This window comes from Danio aesculapii, chromosome 17 (assembly GCF_903798145.1).
Source record: "Danio aesculapii chromosome 17, fDanAes4.1, whole genome shotgun sequence".
NCBI classification, from domain to species: Eukaryota; Metazoa; Chordata; class Actinopteri; order Cypriniformes; family Danionidae; genus Danio; species Danio aesculapii.
The window spans coordinates 30,666,376-30,685,060 of NC_079451.1; the positions used below are offsets into that span (position 1 = coordinate 30,666,376).

General features: G+C 36.9%; 1 protein-coding gene across 1 annotated transcript in view; it reads right to left on the minus strand.

The window, feature by feature from the left end:
• Window positions 1–18,685, minus strand: part of htra1a (HtrA serine peptidase 1a) — a 42,506-nt gene that overhangs the window by 19,654 nt on the left and 4,167 nt on the right. Inside the window, exons 2-3 of the mRNA XM_056477387.1 lie at window positions 6,122–6,224; window positions 5,840–6,044 (exon numbers count right to left, since the gene is read on the minus strand). Coding sequence (XP_056333362.1) covers window positions 5,840–6,044; window positions 6,122–6,224 — 308 coding nt within the window. The remainder of the gene's footprint in view (window positions 1–5,839; window positions 6,045–6,121; window positions 6,225–18,685) is intronic.

Sequence of the window (18,685 nt, forward strand, 5' to 3'; positions counted from 1 at the left end):
CATTTACTCACCCTTTCTGAGTTTAAAACAAAAGAAGAAATTTAAAAAAATGTAAAAAAAAAACCCCTGTAACCATTGACCATATATTTGCTTTACCTACTACATACTACATACCTACATTTTTGTTTTTTAAAAGTACAGTCAGTTTGTTTCTGAAGTAAAATCAACAACAAATCATGTTTTTTACAGTATACTGACAATGCTTGAAAAATGATACACAGTATCGTCGCAAGCTTATTCATGTCACCCGTTCGCAGACAAAAATAAAGAGGAGGATTAGATAGGGGGTGGTTTATCCCCTAACCTAACCCATGCCTAAATCCATCACTGATGATCCACAGTCACAAAATGGGTAGAGACAATCTTTTTTGGAGGACATTAAATAATGGCCACATACAACCCAGGCTCATTCTGAAAATGTACCTCTTTAAACATTTCTGGAGAGTGCCAAATACATCCCAGGAGCTATGTTTTTTTTTTGCAGTTTTTGTTTTCTCGCATCCACCAGAGGCTGCTGTGTACGCTTTTTCAGATCTCAAATTTCTCTAGCGAGTGCCATTCGCACATGTTGTTTTAGTGTAAGTCCACCAGAGGCTGCTGTTGACTAACTGACTGACTGACTGACTGACTGACCGATCAACTGACCCACCCTCCTCCTTCCCTAAATCCAACCAATAGTGTTTTCAAAAGCATCGATTGACCAGTGCCCACCCACTTCCCTCAACCCAACCGACAATTTCAAAAAGCAATCCAAAAAAAGTAGAGCCCTCAACTGATTTTTACCACTTTTTCAGATTTTACCACATTGTCACCCTCTTATTAACCTGTTTATATATATATATATATATTTTTTTTGGATTCTATTTTTGTCTTACCCGCTTTTTGGAACCTGACTTGGAACCTGACTTTTTTGGAACCCTGTCGCCTTGGTCAACTCCATTCTGTTATGTCCATAGAGATGACTCGAAATGCCATAGAACTTATATACTTTTATTGGTGTCCTTCCTTTTCCTCTCTCTCTACACTAACACTCACCAAAACTCGTGATCCTGTCTAGCATTCACGTCATCATACATTTTCCAAACACTTAAAGGGCACCTATGGTAAAAAATCTACTTTTCAAGCTGTTTGGACAGACATATGTGCATGTATGGTGTATAGACTGTCATATTGGGGTGATATAAGCACACCCAGCGCTTTTTTTTCAATTTAACAACGTAAAAAACGGTGGACCAATTGGAGCGGTTTTCAAATCGACAGCTACTTTACGTAGGAGAGCGGTCCCCTGGCCCACCAATATTGATTGACAGGCGCGTCATCATATCCTCAGTTTGTTGATTCACGCCCGCCATTTTCAGCGTGAGTCGAAGCCATATCACTAAAGGAACACCCTAGCTCTATTTTTAGATGCAAGGCTCATTGGGCTCAACACAAGATCAATATTCTCCACATTATCGCTCTAATCGGAATTATTGGTTGTATCTTTAGGTAGGTTTGCAAACATGTGTACTTCTCATTGAGTCTACCTTATACTTCAGTCGTTTGCATTTCTCACGATCTCAGAAGCTCCCTGTGATCTTCACTAGTATGCGTTTTAGAATTCTAAACATCGGTTTCTATCAGGGTACACTCAAGTCGACGGCTGGGCGCTGTGGACCGCTGCAGAAACCTATGTTTAGAATTCAAAAATGCGTGGCGCGACGATTCGGGACACTTCATGCTTCTGGTGCGCCACAGAGAGTGTCTGGTGTGCCGTGTCGCAGCTTCGTGCGGCGCATCCGCTGCCTCAGTCAAAGTTAATTCAGTGTGCGTGGTTATTAGTTTCTGTGTACAAGCTCGGCACTTGAAACTAGCACACAGTTGGCTGTAAAACTGTACAAAGACACAAATGATGTTGTACTCTCTGCTTGGTCTGTGTCAGAGTCGTACATGTACGACTGAATGGTGATTCTCTCACTTCTTCTCCATCTGCCTGTCAGACTCTGTTGCAAACGCAGAGCGGGTGAGCTCATGGCCCCGCCCCCTTGTTTTGTTGGCGGGAAGCCGAAACTAATTTACATGTGAAGCAACACACCCTTAAATCAGCGAGCTGTGGACACGCCCCCAACATGACACTTTTTAACACATTATAATAAAAAAAATCTGAATTGTGTTTTGAACTGAACCTAAACTGGCACACTTAGAAGAACCATAATATTAATATTAAATCATAAAAAAGAGGTCAACTATGTGCCCTTTAATGTGACCTGCTCTCTTTAATTATTATTTGTATAAATGAAAGCATTACTCTTATTAAACACAAGGTAATGATTAACTAACTATGCAACACTCTCTGTGTCTTAAGTCCGCCAACGTACATGGCAAGCTAACTGGACAAACTGGTAACAGTGGGAAAGCCGTCCATACGAAGGTAAGCGGTCAGCTGGTAAACATGACAAAAAAAACTGTGTCATACCACCCCGTAGCGTTCGTTTCAAAAACTAAATGCAGCAATACGTACTTCTGACTACAGAATTCGCGATCTCCAGAAATGTATATAGGGCTACCTTTTCAGAATGAGCCTATGTTGTCCACATACCAGTAAACCAACTACTGTAAACTCACTTTATATCGATCATTTAAACACTCTCCTCCCATTAATTGCAAGATTGGTTCATGATTAAATCCTGACAGTAGTTTTTAAAACCAAAAAAGTTTTTTTTGCTGTAAGTTCACTTAAGACTAAAGCAGAATTGTATCTTTTTAAAACTTGTACTCATTTTCCTTCTGGCTATAATTGGACCAGTCTGGTTTTTGAACCACGCACCAGTCTGAGATAATGTGATTGTTGTTTTATCCAGCTTGTATACATGTTAATCATACTCGGATGCCTCAGACTATAAGTGGACTATTTAGAAACTTGATTATAACTGCAATTATAAACAAATCTACTGACAGTACTGACCTACTTAAAACCTCTCAACATATATCAGAAAAAAGGGAAGAAATTGCAGTGATTGCTTAGAGGGATACAGGCACACACAAGTTCCCTCAAACATACACACACAGTCTCCTCAGGGTCTTCGTGGTGCATGATCCTATTCCAAAGTGTAAACTTCAAGTCAATGCCATTTTCTGCTTCTCTTTTAACTTTTCCCAAATGCCCTGTTAGTTAAAGGCAAGTCCAACATCAGAAACAAGTCTGACCTGTCTCTTATTGCTCACACATGCACACACTGACTATATGATGTCATTCCAGATCACAAAGTCAAACTGGTGCGAACGCTTTAGCAGCAGGGCATTAAAAAAGCCTGCTAATTCAATCCAGCAGTATCAGAATTACCAGCCGAGAAAGAGAAAAAATAGAGAGAGAAAGAGGGATACTTAACTTGCAACAGGCCATAGGGATCTGTTTTGACTACAGGGACTGGGATAAGAGGCAGTGAAGGAATCTGATCATGGAGCAGTATGCATTTTTTTTGGGAACACCGCATCAGATTAAACTTGAAGCCTGGGTTTGAGCATGCTTTATTTCTCTGGAGAACATATGTGTAAGGGCCTGACTGATTGTGAGGTTTGGATTGTCAACCAAACATGCTGCCTGGTGTCTATCAGTCTGCATTGACATATATTTTAGGAGTCCGAGCCGAATGAGCCAGGGGTAATAGAAAATTTTGCCTAAGAAGCCTTATAAGGATTGCTTTAGTCATTCTGTGTTTATGAGGTCAGTAATGTTCCTATTTTGGTTTCATGAAAAGTCTCCTTTGCAAATATTACAGGGCTGTGCCAATGTCGTAATTGCTGAAATATAGATGCCAAGTTTGAATTCCTGTAATCTTTTTTTCTGTTGATGAAACACTCGTAGTTTATTTAGACTTTTTGATGCTGACTATAACTTAAACATAGCCTGGTGTATTTGGTGCATCACAGTTCATATCCCAGCCTGAATCCCTACAGTTTAAACAATCAGGATCAAAATAAAACGTTTGTTTCCATTTATAAACCACGGTGAGATTTCATGTATAAAAAAACATGATATTAAAGAGTTCAATCTGTCCACCTCAGTATACAAACCACACAGATGTTTGGTCTGTGGTGGGCAAATCATGCTAAGTGCCTGCTGAGAGAATGTTGGTCATTAAAACAGTTCATCAAACTGCTTTCTAGAGCATTACTTTAGCCTTGGAGTTTCTGTGTGAATCTGTGGCCGCTTACACACACTTAATGAAGAGAGTATAACATCTGTTCACAAGGCCTAGTAAACTTTCCCTCTCCCTGTAAGTATTTATATCCTCCTCTGTCTTCACCTTGATTAACCTTACTCACTCTTTCTTCTGGTCAACCACAAATAGAAGAACAGTTAGGATGCTCCTGAAGGGAAATCCTGCTGTAAATTATCCTGGAAGTTGTTACAGTTACCTGCTAGTCCGGCTAGAGGCTTAGATTTGTTTTGAACTATTTTTAAATAAAAAGTCAGTGAAAAGAGGTGCTTAAATTTCAGAAAAACGTCAACTCAGCCAATCAAAGCCAATGTTATATATTAAAAACATGTCAAAAAATAAATGTATTTAATATTATAGCTGGTATACAAATAACAAGTAACAGTATGGCCACAGCCATATCGCCCTGCAGCCCAAGACCGGTTACTTACTGAAGCTAAGCAGGGCTGAGCCTGGTCAGTACCTTGATGAGATACCACTTGGGAAAAGTAGGTTGCTGTTGGCAAAGGTGCTAGTGAGGCCAGCAGGGGGCGCTCATCCTGCAGTCTGTGTGAGTCCTAATGCCCCAGTAAAGTGAATAGGACGCTATACTATCAGTGAGCAGCATCTTTCGGATGAGACGTTAAACCAAGGTCCTGACTCTCTGTGGTCATTAAAAATCCCAAGGTATTTCTCGTAAAGAGCAGGGGTGTTGTGCTGCGTTCACACTAGATGCGGAAGAAGCGTCATGTGCGAGTGATTTATATGTTAAGTCAATGCAAATAGACATCCTGCTTCCATCATCCAGATATAGTTTCTGACGGAGCTTATGAGCTCACAGAGCTGGGTGCACCTCAGAATGGATCTACAGGACTTGACAAATATGTCCAAATTAATCGGCGCTGTTTATCAGCCTTCCTAAAGCACATAAACACAGCATAACTCTGGTATCCTGCCCAAATTCCCTCTATTGGCCCTTAACGATAATGGCCTCCCAATCATCCCCATTCACAGAATTGGCTCTATCACTGTCTCTCCACTCCACCAATAGCTGGTGTGTGGTGAGCGCACGGTCATCATTGTCCTGTGAATGCTGCATACTGGTAGTGGTGTGGAGAGACCTCCTTTTAGATTGTGAAGTGCTTTGGGTGTACAGTATGGCCATATAAATAAATGATATAAAAAGTATATTGTTTATATTTAACTTAGAATGTGCTGTTGTTGGATGAATTCCCTGATCTGATCAACCAATCAATCAATCAATCAATCAATCAATCAATCAATCAATCAAAAAGCAGTTTTAATAACTACAATCTTTTATCATTTTTGTAAAATTGCTATTTTTGTAAAATTGTTATAAATGTTTGGGCTTTAAGAGGCTTTTCTTTCCCAAAAAGTATTTTTTTTAATTAATTTCCGTTAATTAACAGTATCTCACAGTTTCTAAATCATGCGTGTTTCCATTTATTTACATTTTACAATTGCATTATGTGGTCTCTGATCTTTATTCTGGGAGCTTTTGATGTTGAAAAGTTTAGCAAATGTTTTGTTTTAGAAACTATATTGTCTGGGTTGGTCATGCAAATATTGTACAGAATAATGAACTGTTAGTATTGTTTCTGTTGTCAATGGAAAAGCATTGTTGTGTTAGCTTCTCTTACCGGCAAATCGATCTTTATTAGCGCGATGTCTGCTTTTTCATCAACGTCTTTGATCTTAGCGTCATACGAGGCTCCGTTTTTAAGCTCCACCTTCACTCGGTTTTTATTGGCTACGACATGGGCGTTTGTCACAATGAGGCCATCATCCGACACCACAAACCCAGAGCCGCTCGCCACTGCCATCTCACGCTTTGAGTAAACCATCCTAAACAACACAAAAAGAGTGATGAAAAAAAGGGGCTATTTTGGTCAAATGGACTAACGCTAATGTGAGAAACTTACTTGCGGTAAAGTTCAATGTGAACCACAGCAGGTGCGATTTTCTCTACGACATCCGCAATGAAATTGTACTTGTATCGCAGGCTGTTGGGGTTATCATGGAGAGCTGAAACAAAAACAGCAAAAGAGAAAATGAGGTGTAATGAGAATGTAGGAACGGAAGAAATGGACACCAGAGAACAAACATCTGAAAATATCAAATGACTTCACTCAAACAGGACATGGAAAGGAATACAAGACTAGTCGTTAACTAAAAAAAGACAAGTGGTGGGATTTTTCTGTGTAAATATATATATGGGACTTCTGTTGCTTACGCAAGTCAGCATCACTCACTCACACTCACACACACACACACACACACACACTCACACTCACACTCACACACACACACACACACACACGCACACACACACACACACACACATCATGAGCAAGATCTGAGGAGTCTTCTGGAGGACGTGTCTGGAAATGTTGACTCTCGTCCTCTGTAATTTCAACATGAAAGGAAAAGAAGTGAGAACTTTTTTTCTATACTCATTAACAGCGCTCAAAGCTCATAATAATCCCTGAAGATTGCTCTCTTAATTTTGTGCACTCATTCGTTTCATCAAGTTAGATAAAATATGTTTTAATATGTACATCACAGACACAGAAACACACAGACGACAGAAACTGTCATTTGATCCAATCAGTAAAATGGTGGACTCAATGATGGAGGAGTCCTTTTAATTTTACAGGATCATAGAGACTCCGAAAAGACCTGGAAAGCATGTTTAAAAGATGAATGCATCTGTGGACAGATGGGGTTGTGCTGTGAGTGAGGGAACATTAAAATGAAAGAGTGGAGCGGTTTATGAAGAGTTATGCTGTTTGCTCAAGTGTAATTAAAATCATATCCAGCGTGGCGCTGGCGTGCGCTCTGGCCTGAAGAACTCCAGCATAATTATAGTTTTAACACCAAATCCTCACTGTTTTGTGGACAGAAAATGGTCTCTTTCCACATCCATTTAACAACCAAACTCTTGACTGTTAGCTTCCTGGTGTAAGTATATATAATACTATTATTTAAAAAGTTACAATATATTACTATTTTGAAAAGTTTCGTGTGCTTCTTAAGTCTTTTTTTTTTTGGTAAAAAAATATTGAAACAGTAAATTTGTGAAACATTATTACAATGTAATCTCATTTCAATGTGATTTTATTTATTTTTTTGCACGATAACACATTTTTCAGTGTTTTTCATTATTTTTATAACATTTAAAATGTCTTCATAGGGCACCTATTTTACCCCTTATACAAGATGTAAGATAAGACATTGGTGTCTCTCCAGAAGGATTTATTATATATGTATTATATATATCCAGATTATTTATTATATAATGTAGAATCTGTCCATTTTGGTGTCTGATCACAATGTAGATGTTTTTGTAGCCTGTGGCTTTAAATGCAAATGAGCTGCTTCTCCCCACCCACCGCTTCGATGTGCGTGTCTGCTTCTCATGCATTAAGTCAGATAAACAGCCGTCAGTGATAGAGAAAGACGCAGATGAAGCAGCTCATTAGTCAAAAATCCCAAGCAAGTTTATTTGATGTATTGGTGGTGGAGTCTATTCAAGCCTTTCTGAAATGATGAGGCTCTCACAAATGTCGTTTACAGTACACACAAATACACATGTGTGCTTTTACTGACACTATGCGGCCGTGGTGATTATTGCGGTTAAGGATTACATAGTGATTTTACTGTCTTTATTACAAACATGCTCTGTTTTAAAAACATTTCAAATGATAAAATTCATTATTGAGGTTCAGATGATAACAGAGGCTTGTAACATATGTTTTAATCATAGTTTCTTTGCAAAAAAAATATGTATACATGTTTTAATGGAGACATGGCACCTGTCAATCAATTCAGTAGGCAGGGAAAACCGCACTTCTACTTCACATTGCGCTGGGCCTCCATATCACTAGAATTTGGAACCTACTGTACAGTATTTTAATGTCAGGAAATTTAAAAAAAAGACTTGTTGTGTTGATATCACTCCAGTATGACAGTGGACACACTATACCCATGCACAGTTCTGTCCAAACAGCTTACAAAAACTTTCAGCATCGTTACCCTTTAAGTAAAAAGTTGTGTTTTTGCAAGAACAAAGTTAGTTCTTTTTATGAAACCCAATACACATTACACACACTTTTTGCATTTAAACTCTGACATAATGGACAGATCTGACATATAATATCCTTCATTGCATGTTCTAAGTGTGTTTGATTGCATATGTTAATCTATAAAAAAAAGGTCAAAAACACTTCTACTAGTAGGTTTGAACAGTGATATGTAAAGAGGCATGTGTGAATATGTATTCTTGTTTTTAAATAAGGTTGATGTAGAGTATTGGTTTAAAATCTGGCCGGAGGATTGGGAGGTTGATTTTCAAGGCTCTTGTGCAACAAAAACAAGCAGAAACGGGTTGCTGAGGTCCATTCTACATTTTACTGTAGGATAAACAGCAATATTAAAAAAATAAACTCAGACTGCATCTGTCTGTATTCTCACAAAGACATTAAAATATACCTTTAAAGGGTTAGTTCACCAAAAAAATTCTATTATTAGTTACCAACTTTCATGTTGTTACAATCCCCTGAGACTGTTCATCTTCAAAATGTGACCATTCCACACAAATTAAGATATTTTAAATGAAATTCACAAGCTCCAAAGACAGCAATGGTCCTGACACATTGGAACCAAAAACACTGTTATGTCATTCCATGTGACATGAGTGGTTCTGTAATCTTATGAAGCTTCAAAAAACAATTTATTATTATTCGGCTTTGTCTTCTGTATCAGTTCAAGGTGTGCGTTTACTACAGGCAATATGTTTTGTGCTGCAGACTTTAATGGTAATTTGTCATACTGCCCAAAGTAAAGATGCACCCTAATTGACCTAAAGCAGGAGAGAAGATATAGGTGAACAGAGTCATATGCACATTTGTTAAAGTGTAAATACTAAAGTATTCTTCGAGGTACCATTATAGTTGAACCACTGAAGCCACATGGAATGTTTTTGGTTCCCTTTCTGGACTCTGGACCATTGTTGTCAATGTAGGATGATAGAGCTCTCGGATTTCATCTAAAATGTCTTAATTTGTGTCTTAATTTGAAGTTTTAAGCAAAGAATTTGATGTCTTTTTGAATATGATATCTTAATTTGATGAACGAAGGACTCAGGGGTAAATAACCGAAATAAAATTTTCGGCTGAAATAACCCTTTAAAATGTAACATTCATTTGAACATAAATAATGCAAATAAAGTCTTTATTCATCATCAAATGTCTAAATTCATCTTACTGTTACTGCCTTTCAGACTGACTGGACTGGAGATTTACTCTGGGAAATAGAAGGCCAAAGAATTCTAAACAAATGCTCCTTTTAGCCATGTGATGGAAAAGTATTTGAGTTTTGAAAGCAAAACCTGTGATTAGGTCAAATGCACTGGCAGAAACAATAGAATCAGACATGCTTGTCTCATCTTGGCCCAGTCTCAGGTACTAAAAGTCAAGAGGATCACAGAGATTTGAACAAATCCATAACCTCTTATCTGTGACAGAACAAAACCTTTCTGGACATCTTATGAACTATTGCTGTGTATCCTGGCCACAATTCCACTACAACCTTCAAAACGATTTAACCAGAGCTACTGCTGATGCATTTATAGTTTAAAACTTCACAACCTTTGCTTAAAGAGCTGCAACATCTGACAGTTAATCAAACAACAAAGCCAACATTACTGTTGACATTCACACCTGTGTGGTTGTGTGCATCTGCTGACTCATTTCATCCAATGAAACGCTTGAAAAAACAATATAAACTCTGACCACCACAACTAACCAGGCCAGCAGGAAAAGGGAAACAAAAGTTTATTTTATGGCGGCAGAATTTCCAGTGTGGTGAGACTAACCAGCTCCAGTCCAGCTTTAAAAAAGGACAGAATTCAATCTGAAATCACATGTTTTGAGAAAAGCAAACATCAAAACAAACAAAACAGTAAAAATCAAGGTCAAGATGGACAAAGTATAACTTAGATAGGATAGCTTCACACTGTCGATCTAAAATGCTGCATCAGTAATTTTTAAACAACTGAAACAGTGGCAGTGAAAATATTTTTCATCTTTGCCACAACTGTTTAACATTCTTAAACCAAACCAGTCAGCTACAAGATAAATTTGATTTTAAGTAAAGAAGTGTATAAAAATCTGACAAAAAGATATATAAGATTGTGTACTAAACTCCTTTAATGGGGAAAGAACTCCAGTCCAATAAAGCATTGCAAACAACACATAAAACAGAAAGAAAGTGATATTATTAGACTGCCTTTATCTACAGAAACAGCTTTACTCTCTAATTGGTGGAATGTTCTGGGTTGCAGTTCTGGATAACGTTGTGTTTGTAGGTTATATGAAGATCGGAGAACGGTACATCTTCACTAAAGTTATAACATTTCTTGGCGTGTTTCTCAAAATATACAGATGTTAACACTTCAATATGCCGTGCTTGCCGTCGCCGCTGCGATAGTAAATGCGCCTGCAGCTTTTGACCACTGGGTGGTGCTTTTACCATAGACTTCGTAACTAAAAGAGGTTGCTTAATGTTTACCTTACTACATATAATGTTGCGAGGTGTTGGCTCTGCAGGTGGTGCTGAATTGTTAATGATAAAACGTTGGGAAACTGTTTACTTAATCCCGATCTAGTCTACTCTTGTGAAATTGTGTTCTATATATATTTTTTGCACATCAGGGATATGCGATATGCGATAACTATGAATGGTATTGAATTTGCAATTAAAGGAGGACCATATAGTTGAGTCTCGATCCGTCATCGTTGAAATCTGACTCTACTTTGGAATTCTTGCCATAATGGGAAAATTTGACTGAAATTCTTGTCTTGAAATATTTTGCATTTTGTTTGAGATAATACTGCTCTAAAAATTACATATACTGTAAAGCGGGGAAAAAAGAGAGAAACTGTAACAAGCTGAATTTCAGGGCTGAGGGTCTCCGTTATGTTTTTCTTAGCAAAGTTAGACAAGCAACAGCTAAAAGCTGTTTTATTATTATTATTATTATTATTATTATTATTATTATTATTATTATTATTATTATTATTATTATTATTATTATTATTATTATTATTATTATAGCTTCTGTCCTATAGCCAGAGAAGTGTTCTCTGATTAAATATGTGCATTTAAATAGGTTCACAGAGGTGGCATCTTTAGATTTAGCGCTATACTGCTGTCACCAAACTTCAAATAAAAAATCATAATAATAATAATAATAAAAAGAACATCTGTAAATCTTTTTGTATTCAAAATCTCAGTAAAAATATAAAATGTTAAATGTTGCATACATTTTATATTGGGCTGATACCCAAACCTGCATGCCAGACTTGACCCTACAACCATCAAAGCTTACTGTACTTCCGTGTCTAGTCTTTATGCTTTCCCTGAATCACTGCCAGATTACATGTGGTCTGAATGAAATTTCATATGTCTTAGAGATCCCAAATGTTTCTTATGGGGGTGGGGGTAGAGACAGGCAGGCAGTAAAAGCAGATTGAACCATCTATACGAGCACTATTGTTCTGTTTTTTTGCAGAATAAGTTGGAATAAGTATGTACATAAAACTAATCATACCAATTGCTTGAAAAGTATTGCTTTAATGCTTGTTTAAAATACACACATTATATAAAAATATATCATTATTTTATTTCTCAAAGAGTCTCTAATGATTCATTCAAAGATTAATTCTATCTCAATCCCTTTTTGCAAGTCAATTAGCCAGTTGGCACATTCTGTTATTGGCTTAATACTTACAGTGTGTCAGTAACAAAACACCCATCATTTCTGAATATCAGCTCCAGATTTTGCACACTGTAGACAGTAACTATGTTGTTGATCTTTCCATAACTATTTCAACCTGAGTCTGATGATGAAACTCTAGAAAAACAAGTTGATCAACTTGTTGATCATAAGCAGAATATTTTTCAGTGCCAGCTTCATCTGTGGTACATTACAAAACGTTATAACTGTTATATCAGCATTATCAAGCGTATATTCATCAGGAATTAGCTAAAGCTTGTTGCTTAAATGCTACCAAATAAATACTTTAAATAAATAGTGAAGATATGGGGACAGACATATCCTCCTTCATAATTAAACAAAATCTATTAGGACTGACCAAGTGAACCAATTTCCTGATTATGGACAAAAATCAGATGCAGCCAGTGAAGACCACAGGCTGGCGTTATGCAAATTTGTTACAGCTTTACCTAAATCTTTTATATAAGTGAAACTGGACCATGTTCAGAAATTATTCTTTTAAAAGATTACAAATTTATTTGTCTGACATCTTCAGGGTTTTTTTCCACTGTATGGTATAACACGGTTTGGACAATTTTGGGGGCTTTTCCATCGCGTTCCTACCTATAACCTGGTACTTTTTAGTACTACATTGGGTGAGGTTCCAAGTGAGCTGTATCATTTCCTAAAAATTGACACAAACACTGCTGATCACAGACTGGTCAGAGAAAATCATAATTATCAGTGTCATTGGATTTTCGGTACAAGAGCCCAAAAAGTCAGCAGCAGCCACTTTTATATCACTGCAAGAAAAAATAATGGCAGCAACATGGTCTGGAAAACCTGGAATAAAAACAATGATGTAACAGAATTAGAAGTGGTGCAACTGATAATCCCACCCACTTGAAGCTGTACTATAAATGCAGTGAAAATGCAAACTGAGATAAGCAAAACTGAGCAGGAGCTTGCCGAGCCATTCCGATCCATACTGTACCATGCAGACCTTTTACATTCAGAAACAAACTCACCACATGTAATATTCGAAACAATAATATTCCTTTGATTTAAAAATATTATTAAAAATTAAATTAATTTAAAATAGCATGTTATAGTAGCTTTATCTGTGTTAAGAAGACTCTAAGACCACAAATCTAGCCAGATGTTTAAAGGGTTTGAGCGGCTTCAGGTATTCCTATCCACAGCAGGACACTTTGATAATATTTTCTGACATGTCAACTCATATGAACTCAGTGCACTGTTGTAGCACTGAAGTACTGGAGTATAGGACCATTTAGAGGGATGTTAACAATAACATTGGTCATAACATATTTCCTGTTTCACATTTTTAATTTCCACAGCTTTAGAGAATCCAAAAAAAGTCCACATATTGATTAATAATGTTATGATAACATATAATGTTACTGAAATGCCTCTTGTTAAAGTTATGAAATAGTTTGACAACACAAATTCTATTCTATTGCATTCCATTCCATTCAATTCAATTCAATTCAATTCAATTCAATTCAATTCAATTCAATTCAATTCAATTCAATTCAATTCAATTCAATTCAATTCAATTTTATTCTATATTTGAAACAGCATTCAACATCTTCTGCTCTGCTCATCCCTGGATAGCACATTTCTGTCAAAAGTAAACAGAACCGGTGAGGGACTGAAAGCTTGTGAACATGAACAGGTCATGTCTGTGGCTCTGAGTTATGGTGTCCAGTTACAGTTGTGTAAGAGGCCTCTCTGCGGGGTTTGTGAAGGCCTCAGGGTCGAGAAGTGTGTTTATTTGAGTTCAGTCAAGGCCTATGTAGGTGAGCAGGGAGCAGGAAAACAGTCCTTACCAAGGGGAAGTACTACTGACATATACTACAGAAGCACAGAGCACAAGAAAAGAGTGCTGGAGAAAATGTTTTTGCAGGATTTTAAGGGATGTTTTTTTCAACGAGAGAAGATTTCATAAATAATTTAATATGACGAGTCTAGAGATTTTAATTTAAACAATTTAGGATTATATTTTGAAGTGATACATTATAGAAATTAATAGCATATGGCTTTGATTATGCAATACAAAACAAACACAGAAGATACAAACACTGAAAAAAAATACAAATTCACTTTTCTGATCTACCGATTTCTTGCAGATTGATTGATGCATCTCTAGATGAGTCTCTTCTTGTTAAGAGAATTGATTCACACTTATGTGTCTGCCTGTTCTTGTCCTCATAAATATGATAATTTCCAGACTGAGCATCCACGTGTAGACTTGTGTGTGTTGGTATCAATGAAAAGAGTTCAAGCACTTGACTGCACTCACGAACAACCACGGCCTTCATAACATGCAAATTGCAAAGAGCTAAAACAAACGCAAATCATGGACAAACGGAGCACACATGCCTATACACAAAGAACAAGACACAGTGAACAAGAGACAGTGAAAGGATGAGATCCTTTGCAAACCGTATCAAACCATGCCTCCATGCACACCATCAATGCTGTTTAGATGTTTGAGGAAGTAAATGTCATCAGTAAAAGATCTAGGAGGCTGGGATCCTTTATTTTGGAGTTAGCAGGAGGATGTTATGGAAAGAGTCCAAAAAAAAGGGGATGGATGAGCATAGACCAGACTGATGGCGACAAATGATAGTAGGACATAAAAGTGTAACAAAGAAATGCAGTGAATAATAAAAGAATGAATGATTTCGTGTTGTTTGTGGTCTCAATGAGGTGCATGATGCAGATACATTGATTATCCAGAAAAATGAGTCTTCACAGAGGAATATTATTATGACATAACACAAATATATGAACTGTCAAAGGACTAAAGAGAGCAGGTTATATCCATAGAGTTAAAAACATTGGGAACAGGTGACCATAATCATTAACTTATAAGTAACCAAGGAAACCAACAACATTAAGGAGAACTACACTGAAATGATATGAGAAACCTAAACATGTAAACAAGAACACACAAAACTTCCTTCAAAAAAGATCATTTATTCATTCAATTATTTTCTTTTCGTCTTAGTCCCTTTATTAATCTGGGGTTGCCACAGCGGAATGAACCGCCAACTTATCCAGCATATGTTTTACGCAGGAGATGCCCTTCCAGCAGCAACCCATCACTGGGAAACACCCATATACTTCCATTCAGACACATACACTATGGCCAATTTAGCTTACCCAATTCACCTATAGCACATGTCTTTAGACTTATAGGTGTAACCGGAGCACCCAGAGGAAACCCACGGGAACACGGGGAGAACATGCAAACTCCATACAGAAACCAGAAAAAAAAAATGTAAAGACAAAAAGGAAAGTATATTTGTACTTTTCTGATATTTACAGTACGAGTTTACAGAAAATTTATGATGTTTAATCATGTTAAAAATTTATTTGCATTACAAACCTCACCATATACTAAAAGTGAAAGAATATAAAATCTAATAAATCTAAAGCAAAAACATAACGTGAAGCAATAGTACCAACATAAAAACACACTACTAAAGTGATGTAATCAAACATCAGGGCAGTTTTTTTTAATTAGAACGTAATTATTACATCTACGCAAATGTGTCCCCCAGCTTCAATCATGGACCAGTCCAGCAGTCCAATCAGAAAATATTTAGTTTAAAAAAAAGTAATAGTTCATTTATTATTTTTAATTGTGAATTCATTTTAAGAAAACAAATTGTTTCAAACATTTTACAAGATGCTTTATATGTTATTATTATTATCCTGCATTAAGATAAAATCAGGCGCAGTAGGTAGTGCTGTCGCCTCACCGCAAGAAGGCCACCGGTTCGAGCCTCGGCTGGGTCGGTTGGCGTTTCTGTGTGGAGTTTGAATGTTCTCCCTGTGTTCGCGTGGGTTTCCTCTGGATGCTCTGGTTTCCCCCACAGTCCAAAGACATGCAGTACAGGTGAATTGGGTAGGCTAAATTGTCCGTAGTGTATGAGTGTGAGTGAGTGTGTATGGATGTTTCCTAGAGATGGGTTGCGGCTGGAAGGGCATCCGCTGCATAAAACATGTGCTAGATGGGTTGGCGGTTCATTCCGCTGTGGGGACCCCGGATTACTAAAGGGACAAAGCTGACAAGAAAATGAATTAATGAAGATAAAATCAAGAAAAGGACTGAATGATATAAGAAAAAAACAGCAAAATAATAATAAAAAACTTAAAGTACAAAAGGGCCTCATGGCTGGAATTGCTTAGGGCACCAAAATCATTAAATCCACCCCTGTATTATTACTGCCTGCAGGAAAATAACCCTATTTTATTAATTTAGTGTAAATTACACACAGATTACACAAAAAAAAGGCAAAACAATATAACTTGTATTAAATGTAATGGAAAAACAATAACAAAAAAAGAATCTTAGTTTGGTTGTACTACTAATATTTCAGGGAGATTTTAATACATAATATTGCACTGTTAAAAAAATTTGAATTACATGTTAATTTAAAGGTGTAGTTTGTAAGTTCGACACCCAGTGGTTGAACTAGGTATTGCATTCCTGGATCAGAACAAAGGCAAGCGCAGGTTGCCAGATTAAGGAGCGAGTCTGACGATCGAGCCTAAAGGCTGATTTAAGTCGAGTTCTAATTTAAAGCAATGCCATGCAATAGAGCGAATACTTTCTATATTAAAAAAAGTTTTTGTTCTAACCAACCCCTCGAATTGATATAGTAGAAACTCTATTTCTTGCAGCTGAACAACAGGATAAACTGTAATCACCTCAGGTATACCTCATGTGCTTTATTCAGTGCTAAATGCTAATAATGTGCGTTTGAATGCCATTTTAGATGACATTTATTGCCATACTACTGAAAGCAGCAGCAGATACTGTAGTTCACCTCAGATCTTGAAAATAAAATAAACCATTTGAAATTGAACTTCAGAACTGTGACACAAAACAATTGATTCAACATGAATATTTAATAATGTTAAAGAGGTTTAATATGTACTAATTACATTATAAACCTAACCATTTCATGACTGAGTGCATATTTTGTGCTTCTTAATGGCTTGATTTAAATTTCTGTGGGTGTTTCGTCTGGTGCAAACAGCCCAATTGCTTATCACTACAAATCTCACCACTTAGCGCATTGTTAAGACACGCAGTTACAATGTAACCGGCTCACCTAATGTTTACGCTCATATTATTTATATTATTTGCTAATTAATAACCACATGTGGAACTCTGAATCTGCATCTCATTTCAGAGTCTGCTACTGTCCACCGGAGGTCGCATTTCAGTCACGGATACATGCATGAATGAATGAAATATGCGGTTTTCCACCAAGGCAACTCAGAGGCTAAAATATAATTGGCTAAAGTGAGATTGGGCAGGTTAAAAGAGCCAAAACAAAAACAGCGTTCCGGCACGGAAAACACATTTTCAAAGCAGAATGTCTGACTTCAGCATTGTTTTTCAGATAAACAAGAACGTTAGCATGTTTCTTAAATATCTGCAAACATAGTATGGTATTTTTATGCTTGAGAAGAGTCAAAAACTTAAATACAGCACCTTTAAAAAACACTATGCATATGAACTGTCATTAGAATGTAATAGGGTTTAAATAAATAATAGTAAAAAATATGTAAATGAAGAGAGAAACAGAAAAGGAAAGTGAAAGCGAAAGACAGGCAATACAGACTGCAGAAATATGTGCTTGATCGGCATTTGTAGGGCTACTGAACAAATCTGCAGAAGTCTGGACAAAACAAACCTCTGAGTGCCTATAAAAACCACCGAACAAACACACACAACTTATAAAACACATAAAAACACATAAACCACAGCACAGGCATACTGCAGAGAGTAATTAAAACCAGAGGCAAACAAAACACACATATGCTGAGTGTGTATTATGAGGGAATTACAATGCTCAGGTTATACACAACAATATAAAACTTGCTTCTGAACACTCACAAACAACCTACTGTAGTTTGACCTTTGGGAAACGAGCCTAAAATACTTAATAAAAACCATGCACACACATTTTTTTTCATAATTTTGCAATTAACACTGCAATTAACTTTAAGGCACACTGAGCACTGCTTTTTTCAGCTCACGGTTGGTTCAGAGAATGAATGATTACAGCTGGTCACTCATAAAAAAAAAAAATGCTCACACAAATACACTAACCATAAATGCATGCCCTCCTACTCTGCCTATAAAGCCAATAAATTGTTTTCCAAAACATACAAACATAGACAGAGACAAAGATGCTTAAGCAGAGATGGTTGATGAACTACCAGCATATAACCAACCGACAAGGTTTCCTCTTAAGACGCAAAACATTTGGGAAGAGAGTGCACTATTTAATTCATAATAATAATAATTCATTTTATTTGTGATTGGCGCCTTTCTGGACACCCAAGGACGCCTTACATCAAGCATCAACAGCCATAACACAACAAATTAAAACAATTAATAAAACATTGCCAAACAATATTTTAAATGTATGTAAGGAGTTGCAGGTAAAAACACACCGTGAGTATAAAATAAAATGCTAAAATATAGTCAAAAGAAAGCCTGCTTAAAAAGATGGACCTTGAGACAAGATTTCAAAGTGTGAAGGGTATCACTGCTCCTTAGATCCAGGGGAAGTGAGTTCCATAGTCGAGGAGCCGCGAAGCTAAAAGATCTGGCACCCATTGTGCTTAATCGAGTGCGAGGTGGCACCAAGGAGAAAGA